Here is a 27,531-nt window from a genome sequence, read left to right on the forward strand (position 1 = left end):
TCAACAATGTCGCTATCAAGAGTTAACGTATATCACAGCTAAATTTACGTTTCAAGCCGAAAACCTCAAAAAACAGAGACAGCATTCATGCAAAATAAAATTCAATTAAAAACACTTCATAATAACCCAATACATGAAGTAGTTGTTTGTAAATGAACGTTAAAAAGGAAAAGATTACGTAAATCTTAAATTATTCATACGTTTGCAAATGTTAAAGATATTTGCTGTCCAGCTATTTCAGGATCTCATCAAAAGAAAGCAGCAAATTAAATTTAGTTGAAATTAAACAATATTTGACAAGGTTATAATGCTTTACGGTACAGCAACACAAATAGGTTATTTAGTGCCGAAGTAATTGAAGTAACGTCCATTGCCCAAGGACACACAACAGCCGCTGACACAGGCTGAAAAGATGATAGAATTCAAACCCCGCACCCTATCGGTCGTCAGTACGGTGCGCTAACCACCGAGCCACTGCGGCTTCCTCAAATATAGGAGGCTCGGGACAAATACGGGGAGGGTGACTCCTGCACACCTGTATATGTCATGGAATGCAACACATCAAACTAATTACAGACTTTCTCAATATAAAGGTGAAAATTAAATTTAGTTTAAAATGTTTAAAATGAATTCTACATTAACTTATGCTGCAGACACCAAAGGGACGAGGATGGAAAATCTGAATGATGTAATACAATGTTCAAAATTGAACTCATCTATGGAATTATCGAAATAAATCCACATGACAGATTTATTTTAAGTCAAACAGCTGCTGATAAAGTAATACTGCAGAAACCAATGTATCAGGAATTGGCAACCAGGGGGCATAACCATGGGTATATTGCTGTGGGAACGACGTTTCCTTACTTTTTGGCTCATTCCCTTACCACCACCCATTCACCACCCTGGCTGAGTAACTTGCGCTCCCTCACTTCTTTATTTAGCATAACGCCTGTGAATAATGGAAATCAAAATTCTTGCACTGCATCTTGAACATAAATCCGCATAACTACTTTGGATGAAATCCAAATTTCCTTGGCAAAACTGTGCCGTAGAAACCCCTCAAAATCGAAGAAGACAGGTTAAAAGGATCTCAAAACTCCTTTAAATTATGTCATGGAAAATTGTTTTAGAAAGAAATCTGACTCACTTACAGTCTCGTTGATATAAAGCTACATACCAAATTTGGTTAAAATCCAACTTCAGCAGTCATACTGCAGATACCATAGTCATGACAACGAGCAAAAAAGGAAAATAAATTATGTTATTGATATCGTAGATCAAACCTATTCAAGGCCTATTTGTACCGGACATTGGGTGGACAATTAGGGACATAACTCATTTGAATCATGAGATATAAGGTTGTCAATTAGAATTTCCATGGTCTCCATATTTTCCTCTGTTAATGTACAATAAACACCATGTCCGTGTGCTGAAGGCATACATGAAGTACACGCTGCCTTTGACGCAATTCTTTTTGACATATCTGGCAGTATTGACTGAGTAAAAAATGTCTCCCATCATTGTGCACACTATAGGTTTTACGTTTGGTCGGTTTCAATTCTTATTTTCTTTTTTTTTTTAATTCTTTTGAACCCAACACATGATAAAATACTTCAGTACAGTCTGAACTTTGTAAAATAATATGAATGGATCTGAGGTAAACACAAAATCCCAATTTAATATGTTTGTCTGTTTTGATAATCCATGGTCTTTCGTCGGCATAGCTGATGTGTTCTGGAGGAATATAATTTGGTGGTAAATATCAGACAAAAATCACACGGATTTTTAAACTGGTGTTAAATTATGCAACCTAGCCTTACCTAGACCTCATATCTATCAAATTGCCCTGAGTTTACAAACTGAGTCTCCTGCAAGCATTATACTTTGATTTCTATCTTGTTAAAGTCTTTTGTGTTTTGATAAATGTTTCATGGATGACTAAAAACCATGCAACATTTTTACAGATATATTTATATTTGTGATGAATGCATATTGGTGATGATTTTTGAAAAATATTTTAATACAACGGCTCTATTTTTACCGGACATGTATTAAACTAATTAATGTGTTAATCCCAAATTTCACTGTATAACCTTTGACGATCTTTATTCGGTGGAGAATGGGGAAGGAGGAGGAGCGGTATAAAAAAAAATGTTTTCCACAGTCAAGATAAAACATTGCTATCCTTGTACCTTGAACTTTAGAATAAACTCCTTTTGTTCCTAAGACTTGAAAGCAAATATACTCAGGTGTTTACTCTGAGCGGTTGATACCTATATGTCTGCACAGTTAAAGATTCAGTTTTGTCAAACTGTCATCTTGTTCTTTTGCTTTTCACTGTATAGTTATCTTGTGAATTTGAAAGAGGGTTTCTGTCAATACTTGGATTTGAACTCTATTCAATATATTTAGTTACCCGGACAAAACCTTCCACAGAACTAAATTGTCGTGTTTTTCATGCTTATTTTTTCCCAAAGATAGTTCAATGTCGTTGAAACTTTGACACAACATTTCATTGTTGCTGCCATAAGATCAATATTCGTGGATATATTCGTTGCGATGATGTTGAGATATTTAAAATTCGTCCTTTTTTATACTTGGCCGGTCTAAAAACGTATCAAAGGAGCTTGTAATTTATTTTTCTTGTTTGCTTTTGTATTGGCACATTAGATCTTGCTCATTTAACATACTATTTCGCACAAATGAAAATGATCGAGCTAATAAGGCCTTCTACATAGGGTATCAAAAGGTTGAAATGCAAGAAATATTGCTTCATTTTTATTACGCTTCCATTCATATGGACCACAGGGCAAAGTAAATATGAATTTATTTGGCCTTTTGTTATTTAGTTTAAAGCAGACGGCATATGAACTGGACACCGCCAAACTAGTATCAAAGGTCAATGGCTCTAGCACCAGACATGACCTTATACATTGTGAATTTAATGATAGCGCAATATGTTTAAATTGTGCTCGAAACACCTTCAAAATGTGTGGCCAAACTAATCGACAATTGCTGGTTTTTGTTAATTTTCTCCTTCAAACTTTATATAGCGTATTTGGACAATTGTTGCTTGTTATGGTTCTGTTACAATTATTTTGACACTTTGTAGCTGTTTTATAAGAATGTTTTTCATATAAACTCTTAGCAATGCTGTTTTCCATGACCAGAAGGAGAGAGAGAGAGAGAGAGAGAGAGAGAGAGAGAGAGAGATAGTTCAGACTCTCTTAAAAGAGGTGTCACTCATAACGGCGTAGATACGGCTACATCTTGGGGGAAATGGCGATGCGAGAGGTACGAGAGGTACGAGATTCTGAAACGATACATGCCTCTTTGAGATTCCGACGAACGGACTAATTTTATTGAAAGACTCAACATATAAAATTACATTCCAATATCAATCTACATAAACTTAAATTACGGATATAAGAGATACATATAAAACTACGACATTCCTTCACTTACCAACATCATACATTTGTATCATTTCTGCCTTTTAGGATATAATAGAGATAATTAAATATCAAATAAATTCACGATAGCTAAAGAATCTAAAATTAAATATTTCAGACTAATACCGTAATCATTTAAAAAAAATATATTTTTCTGAATTTAATCTAAAATGTCAACATATGAAACTTTATTATTTAAAGTGTATTTTATTTATAAATTAACTATTACTGATTATGAAGTTGGTAGCGAACGTCGTCTTTTATTATAATCAATAATATAATTACAAGTAAATATAAGTTTATAAAACAATTAAACTTTCCAATACATTATATTAAAGAATGGGGCCCAGAGTGGCCGAGTGGTCTAAAGCGCTCACCGTTCCGGATCACTGCCATCTGTCTGCGTGGGTTCGAGTCTCAGGTTCGGCTAACGTGGGTACGTGAGAATGCTTGCCAGTAGTTTCTCGTGGGTCGGTGGTTCTTCCCGGGGTTTCCCAAGGTTCTTCCTCCACCAGTAATAATGGCCGCCATGTATAGCCTATATTGTGCTGATAAATGGTGTTAAACCATACAACAACAAGAACAACAACAATAATATTAAAGAATAGTAAAGAAACATTACAATAATCCAATGTTGCAACGTACCAATGTTAGACTGAAATCTTAACACTAAAAATCCCTATACTATATGAAAAAAATCGTGCGCAGACGGTATCTTACCTGTAACGATGCAAGCCTCTTTGAGATTCCGACGAACTGACTAATTCGTCAAACAAAAATCCTCGCTTTTTATACACAGTTTCTTAGGATGCAGCCAAATATGCTCATACGTCTAGTTTTAGAGTTGCGCCAGAATCTGAAAGTGAGGCTTTATAGTTTCTTACAGACTACCGTCTGGGTCTATGTACGTCATTAGACAGAGCTTATAGCTTAGTCAGTCAAAGAGTTTAGGAATCCGCTAATGCAGCAACTTACACAACTTAGCGAATATAGGTTTTTCTAATTTTACGATACAAGAGAGATGTATAGTGCAAGAGAGTTTTGCCTTTTTGCTGATAAGGGCGCAATCTTTATTAAATAGTATATAATTGTAATACAGAAATAAATTAAATTAAACTCAATATATTTTAGTAGAAAATTACTTTCGATATAATTTAATAAAAAAATGACTTTTAATACAATTTAGAGAAAATTTCAATCGTATTATTTTACTAAACAATTCTGTCCTAATAGCTGTACATTTAATTGAACTATAATTTTACATATCATTTCTCCCTAAATAGATATAAATGACAGAATGTCTCAGTTCCTTCAGCGCAGCTCGGATCAGAGCTGTAAAGCATATTTTATATTTAACAAAATAAATTTCTTTTTTTTTTTGGGGGGGGGCTTTTCTTTTGTTACTTGATTGTGTGTGTGTGTGTGTGGGGGGTGCTTTTTAATAACGATACCTTCCAATTTTCAAAATTAAGACGATTAATGAAATCCACTGGATACGATGGTGTACATTTATTTTGACACTTTGTTGCTGTATATTTAAAGAACTATCTTTTCTCCTTTGATTTATCCCTAAATAAATATAAATGATAGAGTCTCAATTCCTTTATCTTGAATCAGAACTGTAAAGCGCAATTTTTTCAATAATGTTTTTTCCCCCGGTGGGTGGGGCCTTTCTTTTGTTGTTTGTTTATCTGCTTGAGGACCACATGCTGCTTTTTAATAATGATATCTTTAAAGTTTCAAAATTAAGATGGATAATAATTTACACTGGATACGACGGCGATATCTGAATTTTATTGTACTTCAGACACTCTTCATTCCGAAAAGGGCAATAATTAGAAACTTTCATTTAGCGCAGTGAATTGTTGATATGTGCATCTTCAGATGACTCTGTCAGTGTGGGAACGTGACAAAGCTTGCCAGTAGCTTCCCGTACGTCAGTAGTTCTTCCTCCACTATGTCTACTGGCCGCTATGAATAGCCTATCGTATGCTGAAAAATGGCGTTCAACCCCACAACATCTTCAGAATATAAGTACAGCACACAGTTTCATAGTGATTCACTGCAAACTTTGAGCCATAATCTGTCATATATTACATCCAGGACCAACTAAAAACAGTAATAGCTATAGGACACAAAATCGACGATTTTTGTATGCATCTTCAAACGCTGACTATGATATGTACTGGGTTTCATAGCGATCCATAAAAAAACGGTGCTACTATTTGCTTTGACAATATCCTGTCATACATTGTATTCAGCTATAATAATAAAATAACACTGACAGCAAGAAGGCCAAGTGAGTCAGATATTGCTCACCTTGGCAGGTGGAATGCGTGGAGTTTGTGAATATATATTTTAATTTAAGAAGGGAAAATTTAATGATGATATAATTTCTATTTTCTCCTAGATCACACACACACACACACACACAGACACACACACACACACACACACACACACACACACACATACACACATATATATATATATATATATATATATATATATATATATATATATATATATATATATATCTGTCTGTGTGTGTGTGTGTCTTCACTTTTTTTTGCAGAAGTCATCTATACATACAAAAGGCAAGTTCATAGTCACACCCTAAAAGTATATAATTTTCTATTAACAAGTGGAGTTAATCTGTGATGTCGGCGAGGACAGCAACGTCAGTCTTTCCCTACATCATAATTTTGGCAACCATTGCGATCCCCACCCAAAAGAATTGCGGTGGCTCAGTGTTTAAGGCATTTGACTTCTGACCAGAAGGATACGGGTTCGATGCCCGCTATCTACTCAGCCTGGATCCTAACTAATATGCGTGGATCTGGTTGATACTCGAATTCATTTGAGACCTTTAAGATACAAGTTTGTGTGTGTGTGTGTGTGTGTGTGATTAGGATTTTTAACGCAGCTTTAAAAACAAAATTAAGGCACATCGCTACGATGTCTGCAATGTGGCAGTTTATTGTCATGTCTAGCACTGGGGCATCATACCGCAGACACGTAACATGATGTCCCACCCAGTCACATTATCCTGACACCAGGCCGACCAGTCCTAACACTAACCTCTTAATGCTGAGCGCCATGCGAGGCAGCTGTTAGTACCATTTTTGTAAGTCTTTGATTTGACTCGGCCGGGATTTAAACCAACGACCTCCCGCTTCCGAGGCGAACGCTCTAACCACTAGGCCACCGGAGCGGTCAAGATACAAGTTTGTACAGCAGGTTTCTTCCATTTCTGTTCAGAAATATGTCCTCGAGATTGTGCACAGGCTCGGCCAATCAGATGCAAGATCGCCTTATTAATATGCGTGGATGTTACCCATATCGAACTCATCTGACATCTTTTTGTTAGAAGTTTATATACCAGGTCTGATTCTTGATCTTGGTTAGTTGGATGCTACATCTTAATGACAATGCTTCAAAGCGCAGTGTCAACCGTTACAAAAATAAACTAGTGTTTGAAAAAAAAAGTGTCCGTAATAATTTTGAAATGTTATCAGTTTGGTTGTCTGAGGATTCAACAGTTGGTGTTTATACTTCTGGTAACGAATTCTAATCTTTGATTATTTTCGGAGAAAGAGTTAAATTTATAACTCAGTTCATCCGTCAGGTAAGCATAATCATGTCAACTTCGACTGTTTGTTTCTGGTTTAATTAAACTGTAGCAGTAGTTTTAACCTTTTGTTGTTTTTTAAAAACATTGTAGTGAAATAATGTGTTCCAGTCTACGCTGGTTTAAAGGTTTCCAAGACAACTGATTCAATATTGAGGTCATACTTTCTGGAGTATAGTCACAATTGAATAAAACAAACACGGGTGCTCGCTTTTGGAAGTTTGAAGTTTCATCCTGTAAAACCTTGGAATGGCGATTCCAAACTGTAATATTCTAAAATAGGTTTAACAAACCCCTGAAAACTAATTGTGGGCAGGATAAGTTGCGTCATAATAAGCCTAAAATATAATTTGCTTAGCTTCATAAGTTTTGAATTTGAAGTTTCCATTTCAGATCACTAGTAATTGTGACCCCTGAATGTTTTGCAATTGATGTTGTATTTAAAAAAATGTATCTTCCAGTCAATAAGACATTTTTTCTTGTCATATGCATTTTGTTGCAGTGTTTTGGATGGAATCGCATGCCCCATTGTCGCGCTTCTGTCCTAAATTTAATCTCATTTCGCAGTATATGGCATCCTGACAGGGTTTGATTTATAAGTAGCATGCAGCCATCTGCAAAGAGGCGACGTTCCGAATCAATTTCAATTATGATATCATTGATGTATATGAAACATAATACCAGTCCAAGTATTGTGCCTTAATATACTCCAGACGCTTAAAATGTACTACAGAGCCTATTCCTGCACATAATATCGCATTCATTTCCAAAATGAAATTAGTCACTCTTTACTAATTTTTAAAAGACAAGAGTCTAAAGCTTTTGTTCAAGATCTACAAAGTAATTATCTACTTGGTCACGTTTATCTCGCAACTGTGTAAATTCCGGAAGGCGTGTTGTTTATCAGATATGAAAGAAAATTTATCGAACTGCTTCACAATGTTGTAACAGAAAATATGATTAAGCTCTTTACAAAGAACACTGGCGAGACTGGACGGTAATTACTCGCCATGGCGCGACCAGCCAACAGATCAAACCATTGGGGGTGTTGCAAATGTCCAAAGACTGTTCAAAGAGGAGTGTAGATCAGAATTTAAACCATTTAACAACTTTAGAATTTTTAAACACGTTACTTCCAAGTTATTCATTTTTGGCTATATACACAAGGTTAAAAACACCGCAGATTGTGGTCTTCAGTGTTTCAGCTTTCTCTGCAAGTTTATATTAATATGATGCCTGTTTAAAGTGGAGGAATGCCCTGGGAATGCTTATCTTCTTCTGGCTGTTGATTTATTTGCTGAATGGTTTCTTACTGCATCTGACGTAAGGCTTCCAAACATGCTGTCGAAATATTCGCTATGTGAACTTTCAATATTTTACTTGAATTTCACCTCATAACTGTTTCCATTTTGCTCTCAATTGTTCACTGCCGGTACATTTCACTTTAGCATTAGCTTTATACGAAATAGTTTAAAGTTTGTAATCTAGGACATCAACACAACTGATCTGCTATTTCTGAAGGAACATATTTTTCAACTGTAGTAGATAAAAATGATTTTATATTTTTCCAATTTACTTTAATATCCATCTCATTTTCAAGACCGTTTCAATGTTGTAATATTGAAAAAGCCCCAGCTTTAGCTCTTGTATAAAAATGACCTTTGCTAAACAAATAAACTTTTCGACGGTTTTGTTGGTACAAGCTATAACGGCAAGGTAACTAAACTGACTGGTCAGGTGATTGAATGTACAAGATTTTGTCTGGTAATGAAGTCAGGACGAGGTCTAATATAAATATATTTCTATCACCAGTCGGAAGGCCAGCTACTTGTTATATGCCATGGTCCATTATAATATCAGTGGCTGACCGTCTGAGCTAAGCGTAGTCCCTTATCTGCGTCTCCAATTTATCCAATTAATATAATTCCCCCCCCAAAAAAAAAAGTACATGGGCTTTTTGTCTGCTCTTATCAAATTTTATCTTCTCTTGCTGTTCTTTCAATAACAGACTATCATCTAAGTAACTACTAGGTCTTCTGTATCAACCTACCTATGTATCAAGATGATCCATCACTACGGTTTTGACCCAAACAGATTCTGATCCGTTGTCCAGTTCAGTCATAGGCTTCTATGTACCAGTAATAATACCCCTCTACAATGTAATGTTCTATCATTCCTGTATACAGTAAAATTACTTTCTCCTGGAATTAACAATGATGCGGTGAACGAGTTACATTTTTGGACAATGTTTACCACTTCCTTCCTTTCAAAAATTGTGAAAAGAATCATAGTAATTGATTGTCATATTGAGGACACTTTATTTTCATTATGTTCTAAATTACCAACATTTGAGCAATCTTTGTGGATTCAAAGGTTGCACGAGTCACATTGAACATCCTCGTGTAAACTGAGGATCTGCCAATTACAAAGGCCGTACTCCACTGTACAGCTTGGGGACAACCAATCATTTTCGTCCGATATTCTTGTGTACTCATTTTTGTTACCTACATACCTGGAATGAGTCCATCTTTGGCCGTCATCACATGGAATGGCACTACCCTTTTTCCCTGACCTGCTCTGAACACAATCTGCAGTTGTCATTGTTTGGACCAGGACAGCTCATTCCGCCAGGTACTTCATTGTAAAACACCTACCATAGGGAGGCAATTCCTTACCAAAAAGGAAAGTAACTTACACAGTACCCAATTTGGAAACTAATTTTCCAGAATTCAGTTGCAGTCTTCAACAAAAATGGACAAGGCAGGTGCCCAAGTTCAAAAAGTGTTAACTTTATAATGTAATCAATAACTGAAAACACAAAGAAAATGATCTTTCGGAGGGCATAATTATTTATTGTCATCTCACAACCAAAACATGATGAAAAGCACTGATTTACATAAAACTGGTACTGTTTATCTAACTACAAATACTAATATAATAAGCATTACTATTTCAAGTCTATGATATAATGCATATGACAAATTTAACTAGCTTATTTCCTGCATTTGTATTCATAAAATGAAAATAATAAAGTTATATCAACCAAACTGCGCTATTAAAAAAGATAAACTCTATTTTATTGTCAGCTGTTTCCAACACGATTGATACAAAATCCTTAATAAGCACACAATCCAAGAAATAGCAAAGACTAGACTCATTGTTTTCCAGTGCCAGTTGGTCATTTAAATCACCTTGGTTTCTTTTTGTTGGTAAGATAGACTATGAAAAACGTTTAACTACCTTAGCTATCAGCATTGTCTACAAAAAATTATCCCAAACATTTTAAATTTTGCAACTATGCCTCCATTTTTTTCATGCATTTTAGTGCAAAAATATATGACAGCGAAAAAGAAAACTAAGTGAAAAGAATTACACATTAACAAAGTTAGTACATAAAAGAATAGTTTAAATAAGCTTTTGCAGTTGGTGTCTAAGCTGAATAAGGATTAATTCGCATTAATGACAATCAGAATTTCCACCGTTTTCTCCATGATATGGCAAAGTGTAAATATCAACTAATATTATCAAACCTCCCCCTAATGTTCTGTCCAGAGACAACAAGGAACCCGGAACCTAATTTAATGTTTACAGCCCTTAGTGAGCATATATAAATGCACAATTGTTGGATCACTTGCCAAAATAGCAAGTTTTCTGTCATTCTGTACTTGTATGTGATCCAATGTAATATTGCTGCTGCTTAGTTGATGATGATGCAATTAAAATTCAAGTTTTATTGTCATTTGCAAAGGCTGTTTATAAAGAAAAACATTGTTATGTAAAACATTGTGGTCCACCGTTTTCTTCTGCTATCAACAAAACTCTCTCTTCAAAATCTGAAATTCTTTGACTGGCTATCCAGGAAAAAATACCACATTCCAAACTTCACAACTATAAATACGATAATCAGAGTTTCAAACCCATGACCTGTGTTGTCTTTACAAAATGAATTAAATAGAAAAAAACTGACAGAAAATCTGATTTTGTCATGCAAACAATCACAACTTTAAAAGGAGTAGTAGTATTCAAGGAAACATCAGCACAGCAGATAAATTAAAAACAAAAATTATTCAAACAGGGTCTATATGCTTCAAACAAGTGAAATTTAAAAACTTTTCCGGGACTTAATAAATTTGCAGGACATCAAAATTATTCTGGAATAAAGGATACTGCATAGCAGGCTCTTGCCAAATCTCCTATTATAGCAATATCAAATGCGCTATTTTTTATAAAGCCATCACTGCATCATGTATTTCACTTATGGATTGTGACTGAGCCAGTCATTTTTATTAAACATTCAAAGCCCATTTAACCTTGACTACACAATTTTCCAGCATATTCAAGACTAATTCAAAACAATAATCCAAGCAATCCAATAAAAATTCATAGAAGAGATAATTTAAAAGAATGATTTTACTCACAAAGAATAAAGCATTTGCAAGACAATACAGCAATAGCTGGATGTGCAGTGTTACTGTATTGACGGTGGAAGTGAAAATCCTACATGGAACGATGAGCAATACAAACCAAAAAAGCTGTAATACTGGAGATCAGCAACAATAAAGAGAAGATTGTTGATGAAACAGATCATCTCAATATTCCAGGATATAGTTGTAGAAGGAGCAAATTGATTTTAAAGCCTGGAATTTAAAAGCCAAAATGCAGTATTTTCAAGGTTCTCAAAGCAGCATATGAACCCTGAAATCTACTTGAAAACTTGAAGCATTTCTTCTGTATTTTCTTATTAAAGTGTTGTTCCTATACACAAGTTCGTAAATTATATTTTATTTTCCTGCATGCAAGTATCTAATTTTTTGATTCCTTACTCTGCATTTTAGCAGCAACTAGTTTAAGAAGTTCTTAGCAGTGGAATTTCTTAAAAAGAAAAACTAATTTCCGAAAATCTGAGCACAGTTTCATAGTAGTTTTGATAATTCAGAATAATTTTGGAAGCTGGATACAAAAACAGGAGTAGCAAATGTTCTACCCAAAATTTCAGTTTACTGCCTGTGCTGAATGTTGCAAGTAATTCTTAATGACTTAACCAAGACCAGTGATGAACAGAAAGGTGGTTGACTGGAAGGTCAAGTTTGTTGCTGTAGAAATGAAAGCAAGAAATTTGAATCAACATTTTGACAGATTCTAAGGCTGAGATCTGGCAGGAATTTCTAATGCATGCTAACAGGATTTAGCTATGTTACTTACACTTGCTACTATCCAAAACAAATGAAACCACCCCCCCCCAAAAAAACATGTTAAATCCTTAAAATATTATCTGCATTAAATTATTTTTTTCTTCCGATTTGAAAAGGTTATCAGAGACAAGTACAAGAAAGACCTAATATGCCAAAAAATGCTATATTAGAAAAATGACGCAAGACAACACAAAAGTACAAGAAAAATCCTCAAAAACTCCAAGCTCTCACTTAATACTATTTACAGCTATAGAAAATTTCCACACAAATTTCATCAAACAACAGGTGCTCTACATAGCATCAGACAAGCTCAACCTTTTGGACAAGCCAATGCTTTATTTAGCTAGAAAATAAGACTTTAGCATCTAGCTTAATCTAAAATTACTTGTACCCCAACCTTAATCTTGGGGGTGGGTGGAAGGACATGCACATGGACACCAATCGCTAGGTTGAGCTTCTGTCAAGGCAAAACTCAAAATAATGTACACATTCTATTTTAAATCTGGCATTGACAGTGAGCTGTATTTTGAAGCTACTTTTTGCATTAACTGAGTGGCCATGCATGCAAATATGACACCAACTATCCAATGAGCAGTGCCATGTATTGAAAAATCTAGATCTTGGAATTATACATACAAGACAGCAAAGTAGTGCAATCACTAATGGCACTGATAGTTGAAGTGATAGTAATTTACATAGGATCAGGTGTAAGTCCATACCATACAGACTGTTCTAAAGAATCTTTAAAATATTATTCTAAATCTTCTTCTTTATATATCACTAACGAATTTATATTTACAGCTGACACATTATTTGAGGAATTACTGTACTGATTTCTCCTGCTACTGTAATACTATCATAATATCCAATGACAATAACATAAGTACTAACCATTTACCTAAAAATGAGTTGCCTCCCTTGATATAGTTGCCGTTAATGGGTCACTGTATTAATAGTAATTTAGTAAAACTAAACAATTTTGTTACTATTATTAGTAATATAAACAAAGTTTCAAAAAGAGAATGGATATTATGCCACACACATGGAATGACTGAAATCCCTTCAAGTCCAAAACAAAATGTACTAAGATCCAAAACAATGAGATACTTTTCAATAGCTTTTTTTTTTGCAAGTAGGAAAGCTATTATTTCAGATAGGATGTGGAACAATCAGCTTGATAACAGCAAATTTAATAAATCAACTACATATTTCCCATCACTGAAAACGTGAAGAAAAAAATAAATATGATAGTAATTAGCACTTCTATTATGCACCAATCATCCAATCATTCAAAGTAATATAACAAGAAATTACAGCTTCACAGAAATACCTCCATTCAAAAATATTTTCTGATGTGTAAAAAATATTGTTATATACTACATTACAAAGGAATTTTACAAGACATCATTAATCTTACACAAGCTGTTCACATGATCTCATATCAAATGCAATATCAATAGTGAATTTTCCAACTACATAAAGACATGCACCTCTTTTTTTCTGAAGAAGCACAATCAAAATCTATTATCATGATATATGACACGTTACTAATTGCAAAACAAATTTCTGATCCGTGTACCACGAAAGCATGGAATGTAAAGCCAATATCATGCTCAGCATACATGTCACTTACAAACTGTAAAATGATCGATTTCTACAAAATAATTTATGTTCTGGATTATTCCATTACAAAGGGCAAAAACATTCCAAGCCCATTAGCCTTGTGTAGCTTGCAGCTGGGCAACTAAACATTCCATTTTAAGGCCCATATTATAATTATTATTACTGTTGTTGCTGTTATTATTATTATTAGTATTAGTAGTAGTAGTAGTAGTAGAAGTAGTGTTATTTTATTATTATTGCTACTAAATGCAAAGTAAAATCTGAATTTTTGCATGAAATCTTCCTTCAGGCATCAAGTTTTAACTATTTCACAGTTTATAGTATTTTTTCTAGCATTGAATTTCGATTTTGAAAACATCCATATTGTTTCTTTTTGTGATACTGAAATTTGTTCACAAGATCAGCCATGATGATCGTAAGTTTATGATGGCTGCAAGGTTAAAAAAATCAATTCCACCAAAAAACCAACCTACAACAGTACACAACTTACCATACAAAGGATCAGCATTATCTACTTTTGCATGTATGATATTACTCAAATGTCAACAAAAAGTGTTACATATGTACATAAACACTCTTAAGACTCAATTAACTATAAAATTTTAATTAACTGCTATCATATTTTTATATCTGCAATAACAATATTGAGACCCCAAACCCCCAACTTGTGAAGCTTCAAATATGTTCTGCGTGAAAAGAAAAAGTCAAACTCACCCTTATCTGTCATCCTATCATATACAATTATGGATCCATCCAACTCAGTTTGGTTTGAAAAACTTCTGAATAGTGTTTTGTGTGGGGACTTGAATCACTTAGATAATCTACATATTTTGTTCTCATTTTCTCTGAAAAGATTTCTGACTGCAGAATTGCCAAACAAAATCAATGAAACGAGAGCCAACATTAAGTATTTCTTTGATAGCTTATATAAGTTCATAAAAAGCTGCAGGATGTGTTTGTGTGTGTGAAATATCATCAAATATAATAGGCTTAAAGATTTAAAACAAACAACTGTGACCAAAGGATGCTGCTGAAATGACCGATTGAGAAAAGAAGAAGAAAAAGAACATAACAAAAAAAAAATCAACTGAGGTGAGATTATTCAGAAATGCAACAAATATACTGGACATATTCTGACAAAATTTAAAACACTTTTACACATACTTACAATCACATATTTTACGAGTATATTACCTTTTCATTGCTTCATGCATTAATCAATTAATTGAACAAATGTGTGCACCATTCAGATTGATTTTATAAGCATTTTTTGTGCAAAGACATACTGAAATATTTGTCTGCAAAAAAAACATGTGCAAATATGCTTTTTGCTTTAAAAAAAATTATCCAAGAATTCTTCTCCCCATCACTTGAACAAAAACAAAGAAAAGTTCTTGTAATGTCTCTTAGACTGTAAGTACAAATTGTTCTTAAAGTGCTCATAAATCATATTACCAATCATCATTGAACCACAAAAAAAATCAGTTTAATGGCAATACAGTCAATGACATTTTTTTCTACTAGACATGAAAATCCCCTATTCCTGATCCAGTAAACAAATGTTCGTCTCTGCTCATATGTGATAATATGTGAGGTTTTCAAACTTCGATAATAGTAACAGGCTGTACTGTGTGGCAATGCTGCTGAGGTAATCTCACATTTCCCTTTAGACTGATTCATATCCCTTCCTGTTTCGCCGTCTTCCAATCAGATATGCAATCAGTACAATGACAACCAAGCCTGCTAGAGCGGCACCAACGGCAATGGGGACTACACTATTAGTCTTGTTGTTGTCATTGCTGTTGTCTGCACTACATTCTCTCAAATCTGGAAAAATAAAGCATATTTTTATTAAGGATGTCAGATGGTGTAAAAATTCAATGAATTATGCAACTTTCTGGTTTTGTGTTGTTATGGCACATCAACATAAACAGGGCATTTAGTGCCAAGGCAGTTGGAGTAAAGTGCCTTGCCCACGGATACAAGGAAGCAGCCAACACAGACTGATCCAAGAGTAGGATTCGAACCAGTCCAGCTCACTAACATCCTGGCCATATTGGCTCCTACACTGAGAATGTCTGTTGTCAAAATTCTTTCGATTATACACTTTAAAATGAAATAATGTCACAATGAAGTCATTATTTGGACTTTGCAATCTTGTTTTACAACTTTCTTTAAGGACCCAAACCCACAAAATTTGTGTTTCCAGTCGACAGAGTTCCCCGTTTCTCATTTCTGACCATAGCACTTTTTCCCCCCATGGTTTTAAAAATGAAAAAAAAAACACGTAAAGATCACGTCAAATATATATAATCTAAAAAAAAAGAAACAGAAAAAAGACCTGCCTACCCTAATTTTAAAACCAGTGCAATAGGAAACACTTTTGGCCTAATTACTGAAACATCAGCAAAATATCTTGCCCAAGAAAGTCAGTTCTTTTTAATGTGTGTGTGTGTGTGTGTGGGATTTGGATCATTAATGTAGCTTTAACAATTTTTCAGTCATATCGCTATGATGTCTGCAGTGTGACAGTTTATAATGATGTCTAGCACTGGCGCATCATGCTAAGCATCAAGCGAGGCAGCTGTTAATAATATTTTTGTAAGTCTTTGGTATTACTCGGCCAGAGATCGAATCCACGACCTCCTGCATCCGAGGCAGACGCTCTAACCACTAGGCCACTGAAGTGGTGTCTTTTCAATGATACTGATGCAAAAGAAAACATGTTTATCAACAAGGACATACATAATAAAGCACATTTGCTAATTATAATTCTGGATTATCTGTCAAGTCAGTACTACCTCATACCTTCCAAGACAGTCAAAAGTAAGACAGTCAAAACTTTTCTGTAACTTAGGGTAATTTTCAGTAAAAAGTTTTCACTTAGACCATAATCACCTCCAGTACAATGTCTGAAAATGCAGTTCCATAACCCATGGAGCTCAAAGACTTCATGCTAGATCTCTCAAATTGAGGTAATCTTTGGGTATGTTTTGTTTTGTTTTTGTGTTTCAGCCGCCACAGGACATACTCAAATCAATTTGATATGATGTCCAATAAATGCTATTGTTGCCTTTTCCTGTACCCAAGAATCTGAATATTCCTTTTTATACTTCTATGCTGACTGTTTGAACATTTTAAGAGGCTTACTGCCCCTTTTGTTGTCAAAGTGCTTTTGTTCATTGAATGTCATTTGTAACAAATGTTATGTCTCAGCAACATCATGCAAGCATTTTACATGGAAACTATCAGCAACAAGCATCTGCATTATTAAGAGTAAAAGTCAGACTGGTTCTCGGATTAACTCCACTGAATCTAGTATGAAGCCTGGATCAGGATTAAACATGGACAAGCCAGTTTTTAGATTTGACTGCAACGATCACATTTTCATATACCTCTTGTTATTATTAGTGATTGGGAACACATTAGGCTAGTTCTATGTGCATGAAGACTGTTATGACAACATAGCTGTCATCCTTCCAGGCTCGCAATTAGGGAAAACAGGGATAAAAAGTAGTGAATTTGGACATGAATTAGTCAAAAATACTATGACAGTAACTCCATCCACCCTGACTGCCAATACTACACTATATCAAAATCGCAATATAAAACTAAAACATTACATATATGCAGAAATATATCTGCATTTCTATTTATGATGGTATTCATAAACTTAATTTGTTCTTGTGGTTATTTATCAAGACATGATACTGCGGCAGACTTGAACTTGTGCAACTGCTTGATTGTAAATTTGTTTTCTAAACTGCTGGTTGATCTTGGTGACTAAAATTGCTGACAAATTTTCTGCAGCTAAGGAGGTCCTAAAGTCTGTCTTATTTTTCCTCACTAGAGGAAATACTCTTTCGCTGTCACTGTTGCTGTGAGGAATGCACAGGAGCTGCAGCACTTTTGGTTTTTCCACAGGAAAATTTGAAAGCGATTTTAGAGTCCGGGAACATTTGTTGGAACAAATGTTAGCATGGTCTCCAGCTGATAAAGATAGATTGTATTCAAAAAGAAAACTCACAAATAATGGTTCAGCATTGGTAGCTTACAGGTCTTCCGCCGATGGCTTAAAATATTCCAGAGCTGAAACCTGCGAATTCTTAATTTTTCCAACTTCTGTGTTTTTTGCAACCGATGTGCTTCCTCAAATCGTCTCTGCCACCATTCCCAATACTAAAATTTGTGATATATTCCAAATTAAACTTCACTTTCTGAGCAATACATTTCTTTTTCCTTGATGGTGAAGACATTTTCAAGATCTTACATACGATGCCGAACAGTAACTAAAATCAGTGTTGGTGACATATGTGCGGAGCAGAATTCCGGTTAGGCCCCAGTTTCTCTCAAAAGCATTTGTAAAACTACTCTTATACATATAAATTAAAATAGGCTAAAATGCTTGCTACCGAGCCAACTGTACTAATCGGCTGTAGTTCTACTAATATCGCAACCAGCAGTACCGGACCGTTTCGGCAACTGCTAACATCACGACTAGCGCTTAAGAGGAAATCGGTTATTTTATTAAAGACTTAAAATAATTGAGAATTGGAGAATTCACGAATTTCTGGCTTGCGGCGTGAATCCGTGAATCGCTGAAAAAGTTGTGAAATTCACCCCAAATTCATAAGGGTTAGCAGCTATGTGACAACAATCACACTAATTTACTAGCAATAGTGAAAGAGTAGTTTACCACCTGTCCATCTGAGCTGTGAGCATTTATTGTACCTCGTCATGATGGCAGGATGGTGGTAGGTACCAGTACTCAGTTCACACAAAACATCAGTTAACCAGAATGCTGACTTGAATCCACTTTTTAACTATTACGACACCAACAGGAAACAGTTTTCACTGCTCCAATAGATAAACATGGCTGGGTTTTAGAGATCCATTGCTAAAATCACTAACTGTGCAATTGCAGGTTAGTATTAAATTCGAGTCCCGCTATCTACATAATAATAGAGATAATACAATGTTTAACCCTTTACCTCATACAACCGTCTTTGGACGCCTCTACAAAAGTCGCATCTAAGCGACTTTTGACGCTTCTACGAAAGTCCCATAGAAGCGCCTTTTGACGTCTGCTGTAAACATCAGCCATTTTAAGCTGGTTTTCGTAGCGCCACCTTCGGGGAAAACCCCTTATTAGATACTACATTCATTTCTGTGAATGACAATTACGTCAGATCACGTAGTCACTGTTTATGTTCTGGTCGATATCTGCTATTTAAAGTAACTGGGTCGTAATCTCCACTCTCCAAAATGGCGGTCGCGGATTTCATTCAGTACTTACGAAGTTTTCATGATTAGAATCACAACTATGAAAGATTCAATAACCTAGGTAAAGGCTCTGATATTGATATAGGCTGCAATTAGTTTTTATAAATTATCAAATTTAGATGACTTAGTGATGTAGACACAGATGAAAAACTTGTAAATTTCGAGTATGAGAAATGGCAGCTCTACGGTTGGTCACACGGCCTCACTGACATGACGGTGAACGAATTCTCTCCAGATTTTAAAGCACATAACAAATTCTTCCGTGATAAATAATTACACAGCTAGAACAATCAGACTTTACTCTTAAATTGTTCCATATGTAATAGATGTGTACCAAAAATGTGAAATGGTTAAAATTGCTGTTAAATGTAACATACACTACATTGCTTAATAGTTCACAGGCAAGCTATGCATATGCGGTCGACTAGGTAACCTGTGTTCTATGTATAGCGAGCTGCACTTTGTCACTATGCTCTATGAGGTAAAGGGTTAAGACCCAAATAGAAATGGACCATTGGAACCACCCCAATGTATCAATACCAACCCGAGGCCAACTTGGAGTGACTGCATTAACACAGGAAAATGCCCAGTTGTTGATTGCACAGCCAGGCATAAAAACACTCAGTGACTGTTTCTGATGACGTGAAGTTCATTGGCAAAACCACTTGGGTTAACATTCCCTGTCGATTAATTTGCACCAACAGTGACCTTGAAAGTTGTCTAGCAAAGTTCTGGCAATTGCTTAACCTATGGGAAAGCTCCATAAAAATATCTGAGTGAGGATATAAGAGATCTGGTCAAAAGTTTTGCCCCATAAAGTTTTTCCAAACTGGAAACAATTTTAGAGTCAACATAACTTTAAGGCTTTGGACACAGGTCACTGCTCGCTTACTGCTTGTCAAAAAGCCAGTTCTCATCTTCCTTTGCCACCTTTACCTACAGGTAAGAGAAAGAATGGGACCTGATTGGAGGGGGTGCCACATTGACCTATTCTGTATCAAACTCGTGTGTATAGATGATGACAAATGATGTCTTCATCCCACTCTCCTAGGAGACAGAACTCTGCAACCCAATGTCTCTCTGTTGCAGGGAAGTCTTGAGGGTAAGAGAACTTGAACCCATAATTCTTTATGCATCTAATGGACTTTCACATCAGCAGCATCAGCATGTGGGTGAGATGAAGGAATTTAGGTTCATAGAAAACAGCACTGACCTCTACCATGTGGCCAAGGTCCAAAAGTCCATGGCTGCATGCAGGGAAAGGGCCAATCACTTCCCTGCTATGGAAGACTCCAAATCCTGTAAGGGATTCCCAATCCCCCTAGGGATGAAATAGCAGTCTGTAGAGGTGAGTGGGGTCTCAACACAATGATTATCCCCAAACTGAAGGGGCTCCAATGACTGGTGACTGGCACCAGGTGACTGACTGGTCAGGGATTCAGATCTGTAGGAAGACCTTTTCCCAGAACTGATAGACCTAGATCTGAGCCCTTACCTTACCAGATAATATGTTACAAAATGAAATCATAAGTACTTTTTACTTCATTTAAAATATAAAAAATTACACCATTGTACTACATAAATAGTATTAAGCATTCTTCTTTCCAGTCAGAACTGCACATGTCTGGTGGCTAGCATATCAAATATACTTAGTTACAAGTCTGGTCCAACTTCAAATAGAACACTCAGATCTGCCACTGCACAATGTGCTGGCAGACTGTGGTCAATGTTGTTTGCTCTACTGATTACTCCTAAGAAGCTGCACAGACCTGGATCTGACAGCACATTATTTTGATCATATTAATTTTACTGAACTTACCACCATACATGTCAGGTGTATTTTTCCACTTCATGTTCTGAGTTAAATCTGTTTCAGAAAAAAGGTTCTTTTATGTCTTTCATATGGCATCACCATACTGGGGAAAGAGAATTAAGCTCCAAAATGGAGAGCTCCCAATGCAAAGGGAGCTAACTCTACTAATAATGTATACTGACATAACATCATCCATATACGATCATTATGAAAAGCTTAACTCTATGGAAATTTACACCAATCATATATTTTAAGCAAACTGAGTGGATTTATACATTTTGTCACAATCTCATCATTTACCTGGTAACAAAATTCTGTGCTCACCATTTTAATAGTTCAAGATCATAACAAGTGACTCTTCCTAAAACTTCCAAGTTAAAATTTCAGCATCTAGGAAGCAAAATTAAGAATATCTTGGCTATTCAATTAGACACTTATAAAACCCTGAAACAACTCAGCGTGGGACAGTTGCAGCCAAATGAACCATTCAGCATGACAGTGGATTAAGATACACAAGTCATCTTCAAAATGACCTTAAATAAGATATCCATGCAGGGATTGAAATATTTGTTTCTCTCATCTGTTGTGGTATATCAGCACAGAAAATGGCTTTTCTGTAATGGAGCAATAAAAATAAAATACCTTACCTAGGGTCAAACTACAGCAGATGATCTGTGTAGGATTCAAACCTACAACCTTTGGCTTTGGCATCCTGCACACTAACCAATTTTCAAGAATTTATTAAATTTATATAATCTGCAGTGCATTTTTTTTAAAATTCACTGATAGGCAATAAGCAAACATAAATAATTAAATGAAAAGGTATTTGTGACTTAAGCTACATAGTCAAATTTACACAAATGTTATGCTCATTAAATTTTGTGATGGAGTATATAGTTTCTAGATTACCTGATTTACTGTCTCTAGTGTCCAGATTATCTGATTTACCATATCTAGTGTCCAGATTATCTGATTTACCGTATCTAGTGTCCAGATTACCCAATGTACAGTATCTAGTGTCTAGCTACGATGTCGTAGCCTCAACTTGATTTGTTTTGGTTGAGGCTATGAACTGATCCCATATCATGTAATGGAGAAAAAAAAATCATCACTAAAGTCAGAAAAACGAACAGTGTAGAAATCAACTACATAAGTATAATCATGTTGTGAAAGAAGTTTGGCTTATTTTGAATTTATTAAGCCCTTACACGATAAAATAAATTGGCATGGTTACACTAACCTCATTCTGTCCGCCATGACAGATAACGCGAGACTCTCACCGTTACCTCTTTTCTACGTAAAGCTTGCCAGATCATATTTGGATATTCTACGCTATATTATTATCAATCAAGTGCGAATAATCGCTTCTTGGTGAAATTTCAAAGTTGCCAATAAACCGTATTTACTTTTAATGCGAAGAATTTCTGACCCAAACGGCGCCAAATTTGTACTACGATTTGTTTACATTTCCAAATAAGGCGTCAATGTCCTTATATGGCACACAAACAAACGAGGCTGAGAACGGAAGTAATCATTATTTGAAATAATATGGCGGACAATCTAAATGAAAATATCGGCTAAAAAAGGTAAACGAGATTTTACAACTATTTCTACAATGATTTTCGATACTTCCTGTATTAAATAAGAGGACTACTCAATTTATTGGATTATATGCAAGGAATATGTTTAAAGTGTTATTATTAGGCTAAAAGAGCGCCGGGTGTGAATCACACCCGGCTTGCTCCATTAACACGTATATGCTCATGTTAGTACCCTGTCCACGAGGAATGAGTAAGGGTACTAATATTAGTACTTTCTAGTGTCCAGATTACCTGATTTATCATATCTAGTGTCCAGATTGCCTGATTTACTGTATCTAGTGTCCAGATTACCAGATTTATCATATCTAGTGTCCAGATTACCTGATTTATCATATCTAGTGTCCAGATTACCTGATTTATCATATTTAGTGTCCAGATTACCTGATTTATCATATCTAGTGTCGAGATTACCTGATTTACTGTATCTAGTGTCCAGATTACCTGATTTACTGTATCTAGTGTCCAGATTACCTGATTTACTGTATCTATTGTCCAGATTACCTGATTTACTGTATCTATTGTCCAGATTACCTGATTTACTGTATCTAGTGTCCAGATTACCCGATTTACATTATATAATGTCTAGATTATCTGATCTGCTGTATCCTCTTGTCAGAGAACTTAAGAAAATGCAAGGTAAATGTTTAAACTGCACAGGCATGAAATGTCAACAGTACATCTATTGTTGACCCTAAGAAAGTTGGCATAAAGTGTGCTTTAAATGATCTTGCAAGTTTGCACATTACAGTTGGATAATTTACATGATTTTCAAGTAAAGTTCTGAATCAGCTCTACCCTCTGAGGTATAATAGACCTGACCCAAACAAAAATATCACGGGTGCATTATAGTTCTGTTATTAATAACACCACCATTAGACAAGTTTGTAAAACATGCTACCTACCTCCACCAAATGCTGTATTATTATCCTTGTTAAATGCTTTGTACTGCAAATTAAATGTCTCCAGTGTTACAGTCATATTATTCCATATGAAGGGCACTTCAGTCTGTGCGTTACATTTGTAGGAACCATTCACCTTGGACTGGAATAGTGGTGATGTTATGTTGGCCATAGCAGAATAGTGTGCTGAGCCTATTAGCAAAAGAGAAAAATATTTGATTACACTGCATAATGAAAAATCAATTTAAAAAAAAACTTAACTTTATAGTATCACACATAACTGTGTCCAAAATGTCAACTGTGCTGTGATATACCCCTTCAATGTGTCCAACTTCAGGTTAGAGGACTGAGAATGCTGATGTCTTGCAGGGATGAGGTGATACAAATCTACACATGGTCAGCTCTTAAGATACTTGTTATTTATTTTTTACTATGCAAATGTACTGATCTAAATCATCTTTATGTTTCCCCAATTTTCTTCTCTATAAATAACATTTTTACATTGTCTGATGAATATTTGTTGTGATTTCCTCCTAAAAGCTTTTTCTACTATTGTTGCAAGCACTGCAGCAATATGCAAGGGAGATAACTACTATCAGGTACAATAATTTACCTAAACTGAGTTGAATCCTCTGACATATGACTGACTTAAAGGTAATAGATCTATTTTTGTTACAAATTTTATAAAGACCATAAAGTTTGTTACTGTTATTAGTAGTACAAAGCATATTTTAAAGAAAAGTATGGACACTGTCATTAAGTACAAAGGGGACTGAAATCCCTCCTAGGCAAAAACTGCATCACAAAAGTAAAACCATTTTACAATTGTTAAGAATGCCACCTTTCTGTTAACACCACCAGCAAATTGATACAAATGCCATTAGCCAACATAGGCTGGTTTGAAGAAAAAAAAGATAAAAAGCTTTATGGATTTCAGTTTTTAGTGTTGTGTTCGTATAAAAGGAAAATGAAAGTGTCTTTTGCAAGATGTCTACACCGACAACCTTTTTGATCCTTCATGTTCAAGGAAATTCTACAAGAAAAGATTTTAAAATTTAACCTATGTAAGCTGTCAATAACAAAACTATATATATATATATATATATATATATATATATATATATATATATATATATATATATATACTGGAGCATCTGTCAGTTTCTTTTCACAGCCAATCAACCAGATTACTTGTTACATGCAAGCTTTGCTTATTATTAAACTGGTCTTACTGTATAATGCAGGTCTATTTACCAAGTTTAATCAAAATCTGACTGGAAAAACAGTTTCACATTGGTAACAAGTACATGCTGACAGATGCTTAACCTTGCAAGGTCAAATTGCCAAATAATATGTTGATGCAAAATCTAAAACTCCGGCTTGGTCATTTTAGTTTTATGACCACATGTCAGTTTCTTATTCAGAAAGCTCTTAACTATCACACTCTGTGGAACAGCTCAGTCAATAATTATTTTGAACCACACAAGATTTTTGTATCTCAAGTCCAACATGCTATTAAGGCATCATGGCTCCTGCTGCTGTTAATGACATGCAGGTCACTGCAACTCTTCCAATTCTACATCCCAAAGCCCAAAGAGGAAAGGAAAAAACTAGCAGTCAATAAAATGGAACTTAATTTATGAGCTGGAGACCTGAAGTCTTCGGTTTTTAAGGTCTAGATGTTCAATGTGTTCTTACGGCTCTGAATGTTTAGTGAATTTAACTAGCATGCAGAATGCTTCAGTTGCGCAAAATGTACAGGAAGTTTGATATTTTTACATTTATCCAAAAAAAGCTGCCCCGAAGATGATATCTTGGACATCCGCTAATTTGTGTTTGCGTGACTGCAGACCAAAATCAAATCCAAAATTCAATATCACGCATCTCACTAAAGTTAAATAACTAAACAGTTGACCATTTTGCTATGGTGGTTATTTCTTTATTGCATGATCCAAACCTCTGTAAACTATCTCCCAAACTTTAGATCATGTCAATTCTTTCCCCAAGATGTATAATTAATATGCAGTGTTGCACACTGAGCGTGGGATTGTAGGTTTCCCACTATTTCTTGTCCCATGTCCCTCAAATCTTTATTTCTGTAGGGCACTGTTTCTTGTCCCAAATTTTTTTTTACAATCTCCCCATTATTTTTGTCAGCATTGCACATCCATCCACACTTGTGCCAGTTCACGTAATAGCCAAAACTGCTAAAAGTGATAGAATCTAAAAGATTGCAGCTCATTTCCATTTTTAAACAATATTTTCTTGCCAATCAAAACTTTCAATGTTTGTAGTGGTCTGTCAAGCTGCAATGCAGAGACTGATGACAACTAGTACAATGCTAAATTGGTAACAAAAAGGACTCAATTTATGGGGTGAACAACTTGCAGCAAACACAGAATTTGGCATTTAAAAAAACAGAATTCAGAAACAAGAGGCCCAAGTGGGCATGACACCAATCATATGGGTAGTTGACACAAGTCGTCTGGTGAATAAAATTCATGTACATATTCAGGGCCTACAAATTATGGTGGTCCATTATCCAGTCTTATGCAAGGAGCACTAGTCCTACTGGCCATTACTATGTCTAATTTATATCTATAAATTGAAGAAAATTGCTTTTTTTATCCTTAAAACATATGGCAGATCAGCACCACATGTATGAAACTAAAAATCAGCTATGCGAGAATGATTAGTCAAATTTGGTCAAATTCTGTCTAATACAGTAAAACCTGTTATGAGACCGTCCCTTCTGCCAACAAAAAACGATCTCTCAAGAAAGGTAGTCTCTCATAACAGGTTTGTTCAAAAATACCAGTTTCCAAGGTCCAATTTCAGAACAATTTAAAGACAAATAACCACAACCACTGTACATATTATTCCATTTTTTATTAATAGTTCTTGCTAAAATACTGTATGCATTCATCTGAAAACAAAATTATATAGCAATAAAGATATACTTCTATCATTAAATATGAAATCACATTTCATTTAAAGACCATATGTACATGTATTAGCATATGAAATCGTTTCTGATTTACTCCTTTTCCTTTATAACACCCTAAATTTGTTTTACCGACATTTAAACCCCTATTTTGTGAGTGGCCTGCTCTTGTTCTCTTCTTTCAGTAATTATTTTCTCCAGGGTTAAAATTTGTCTTGTTTTAGTTGGTGGTTCTTCCATTGTTATTATGGTACTAGGTGTCAACATTAATAGTGCTCAGTTGTAATATCGACTGTAAACATGAGTTTAACTGGGCTTTGGGAAAATATGATAAATCTATCCATGTGCATTGCATTATGTAATAATTAATGAAATAAAAAGAAAGTTATCTCATCCAGAAACAGAATCATTTACTCATTGACAAAAGTCAACATTTTAATTCAAAGAAGTCATACAGGGATTAATTCTATAAACAAAATGTGCAATCCAGTCACACCTACTTGAATAGACTATAGCTTGGTGATGGGGATGTAATCACTAACATCGGGAGTTGAAAAAAACGAACATCACAAGCCCTTAACACTATCAGTTGAATAGCACTAACAATTCTCAATTGCTGGTTTAATAGACAAATAGGCAATATGGATTAACTCTAAAACAAACAGTATACATGACCACTATGTTAATTTGGGCACTACGATGGCAAATTCGCGACATCCACATTTGCCCCCTTTACAAACTGTACCATCTGTCACTATATACAAACCAGGTAGCCAGAATCCTTTTATTTTTGTTCTTTTTATGCGTGTTTTTGATCAGAACAATCTTTACTATTCAAGTGATTTTCATTACAAGGAGTTTATCCCTGTTTTTGCAACTGTGGTCGTTCATGGCAGTGTCAAAATACTTATTTAGCCAAGACATCGTGGTCACTGGTCGCATTCAGCAGGTCATCACTCATGATAGAGCATTTATATAATACAATCGATCCATGCATTACAATTTTGGTCAGAAATGATAGGTTGTCACTCGTAGCAGAGGTCACTCATAACTCTGTGCCAATATGTTATTTTTCAAATGCAGTCAACTT

The 27,531-nt window shown here is 35.1% G+C and overlaps 1 protein-coding gene across 2 annotated transcripts in view; it reads right to left on the minus strand.

The window, feature by feature from the left end:
- Positions 1-9,917: 9,917 nt before the first annotated feature.
- Positions 9,918-27,531, minus strand: part of LOC149799958 (lysosome-associated membrane glycoprotein 1-like) — an 83,775-nt gene continuing 66,161 nt past the window's right edge. For both annotated transcript variants that reach the window (XM_089959458.1, XM_089959457.1), the window contains 2 exons: positions 23,501-23,689; positions 9,918-15,728 (listed from right to left, as the gene is read on the minus strand). In XM_089959458.1, coding sequence (XP_089815584.1) covers positions 15,568-15,728; positions 23,501-23,689 — 350 coding nt within the window. In that variant the 3' untranslated portion in view covers positions 9,918-15,567. The remainder of the gene's footprint in view (positions 15,729-23,500; positions 23,690-27,531) is intronic.

This window comes from Sinohyriopsis cumingii, chromosome 5 (genome assembly GCF_028554795.1).
Source record: "Sinohyriopsis cumingii isolate HCF-2022 chromosome 5, ASM2855479v2, whole genome shotgun sequence".
NCBI lineage: Eukaryota > Metazoa > Mollusca > Bivalvia > Unionida > Unionidae > Sinohyriopsis > Sinohyriopsis cumingii.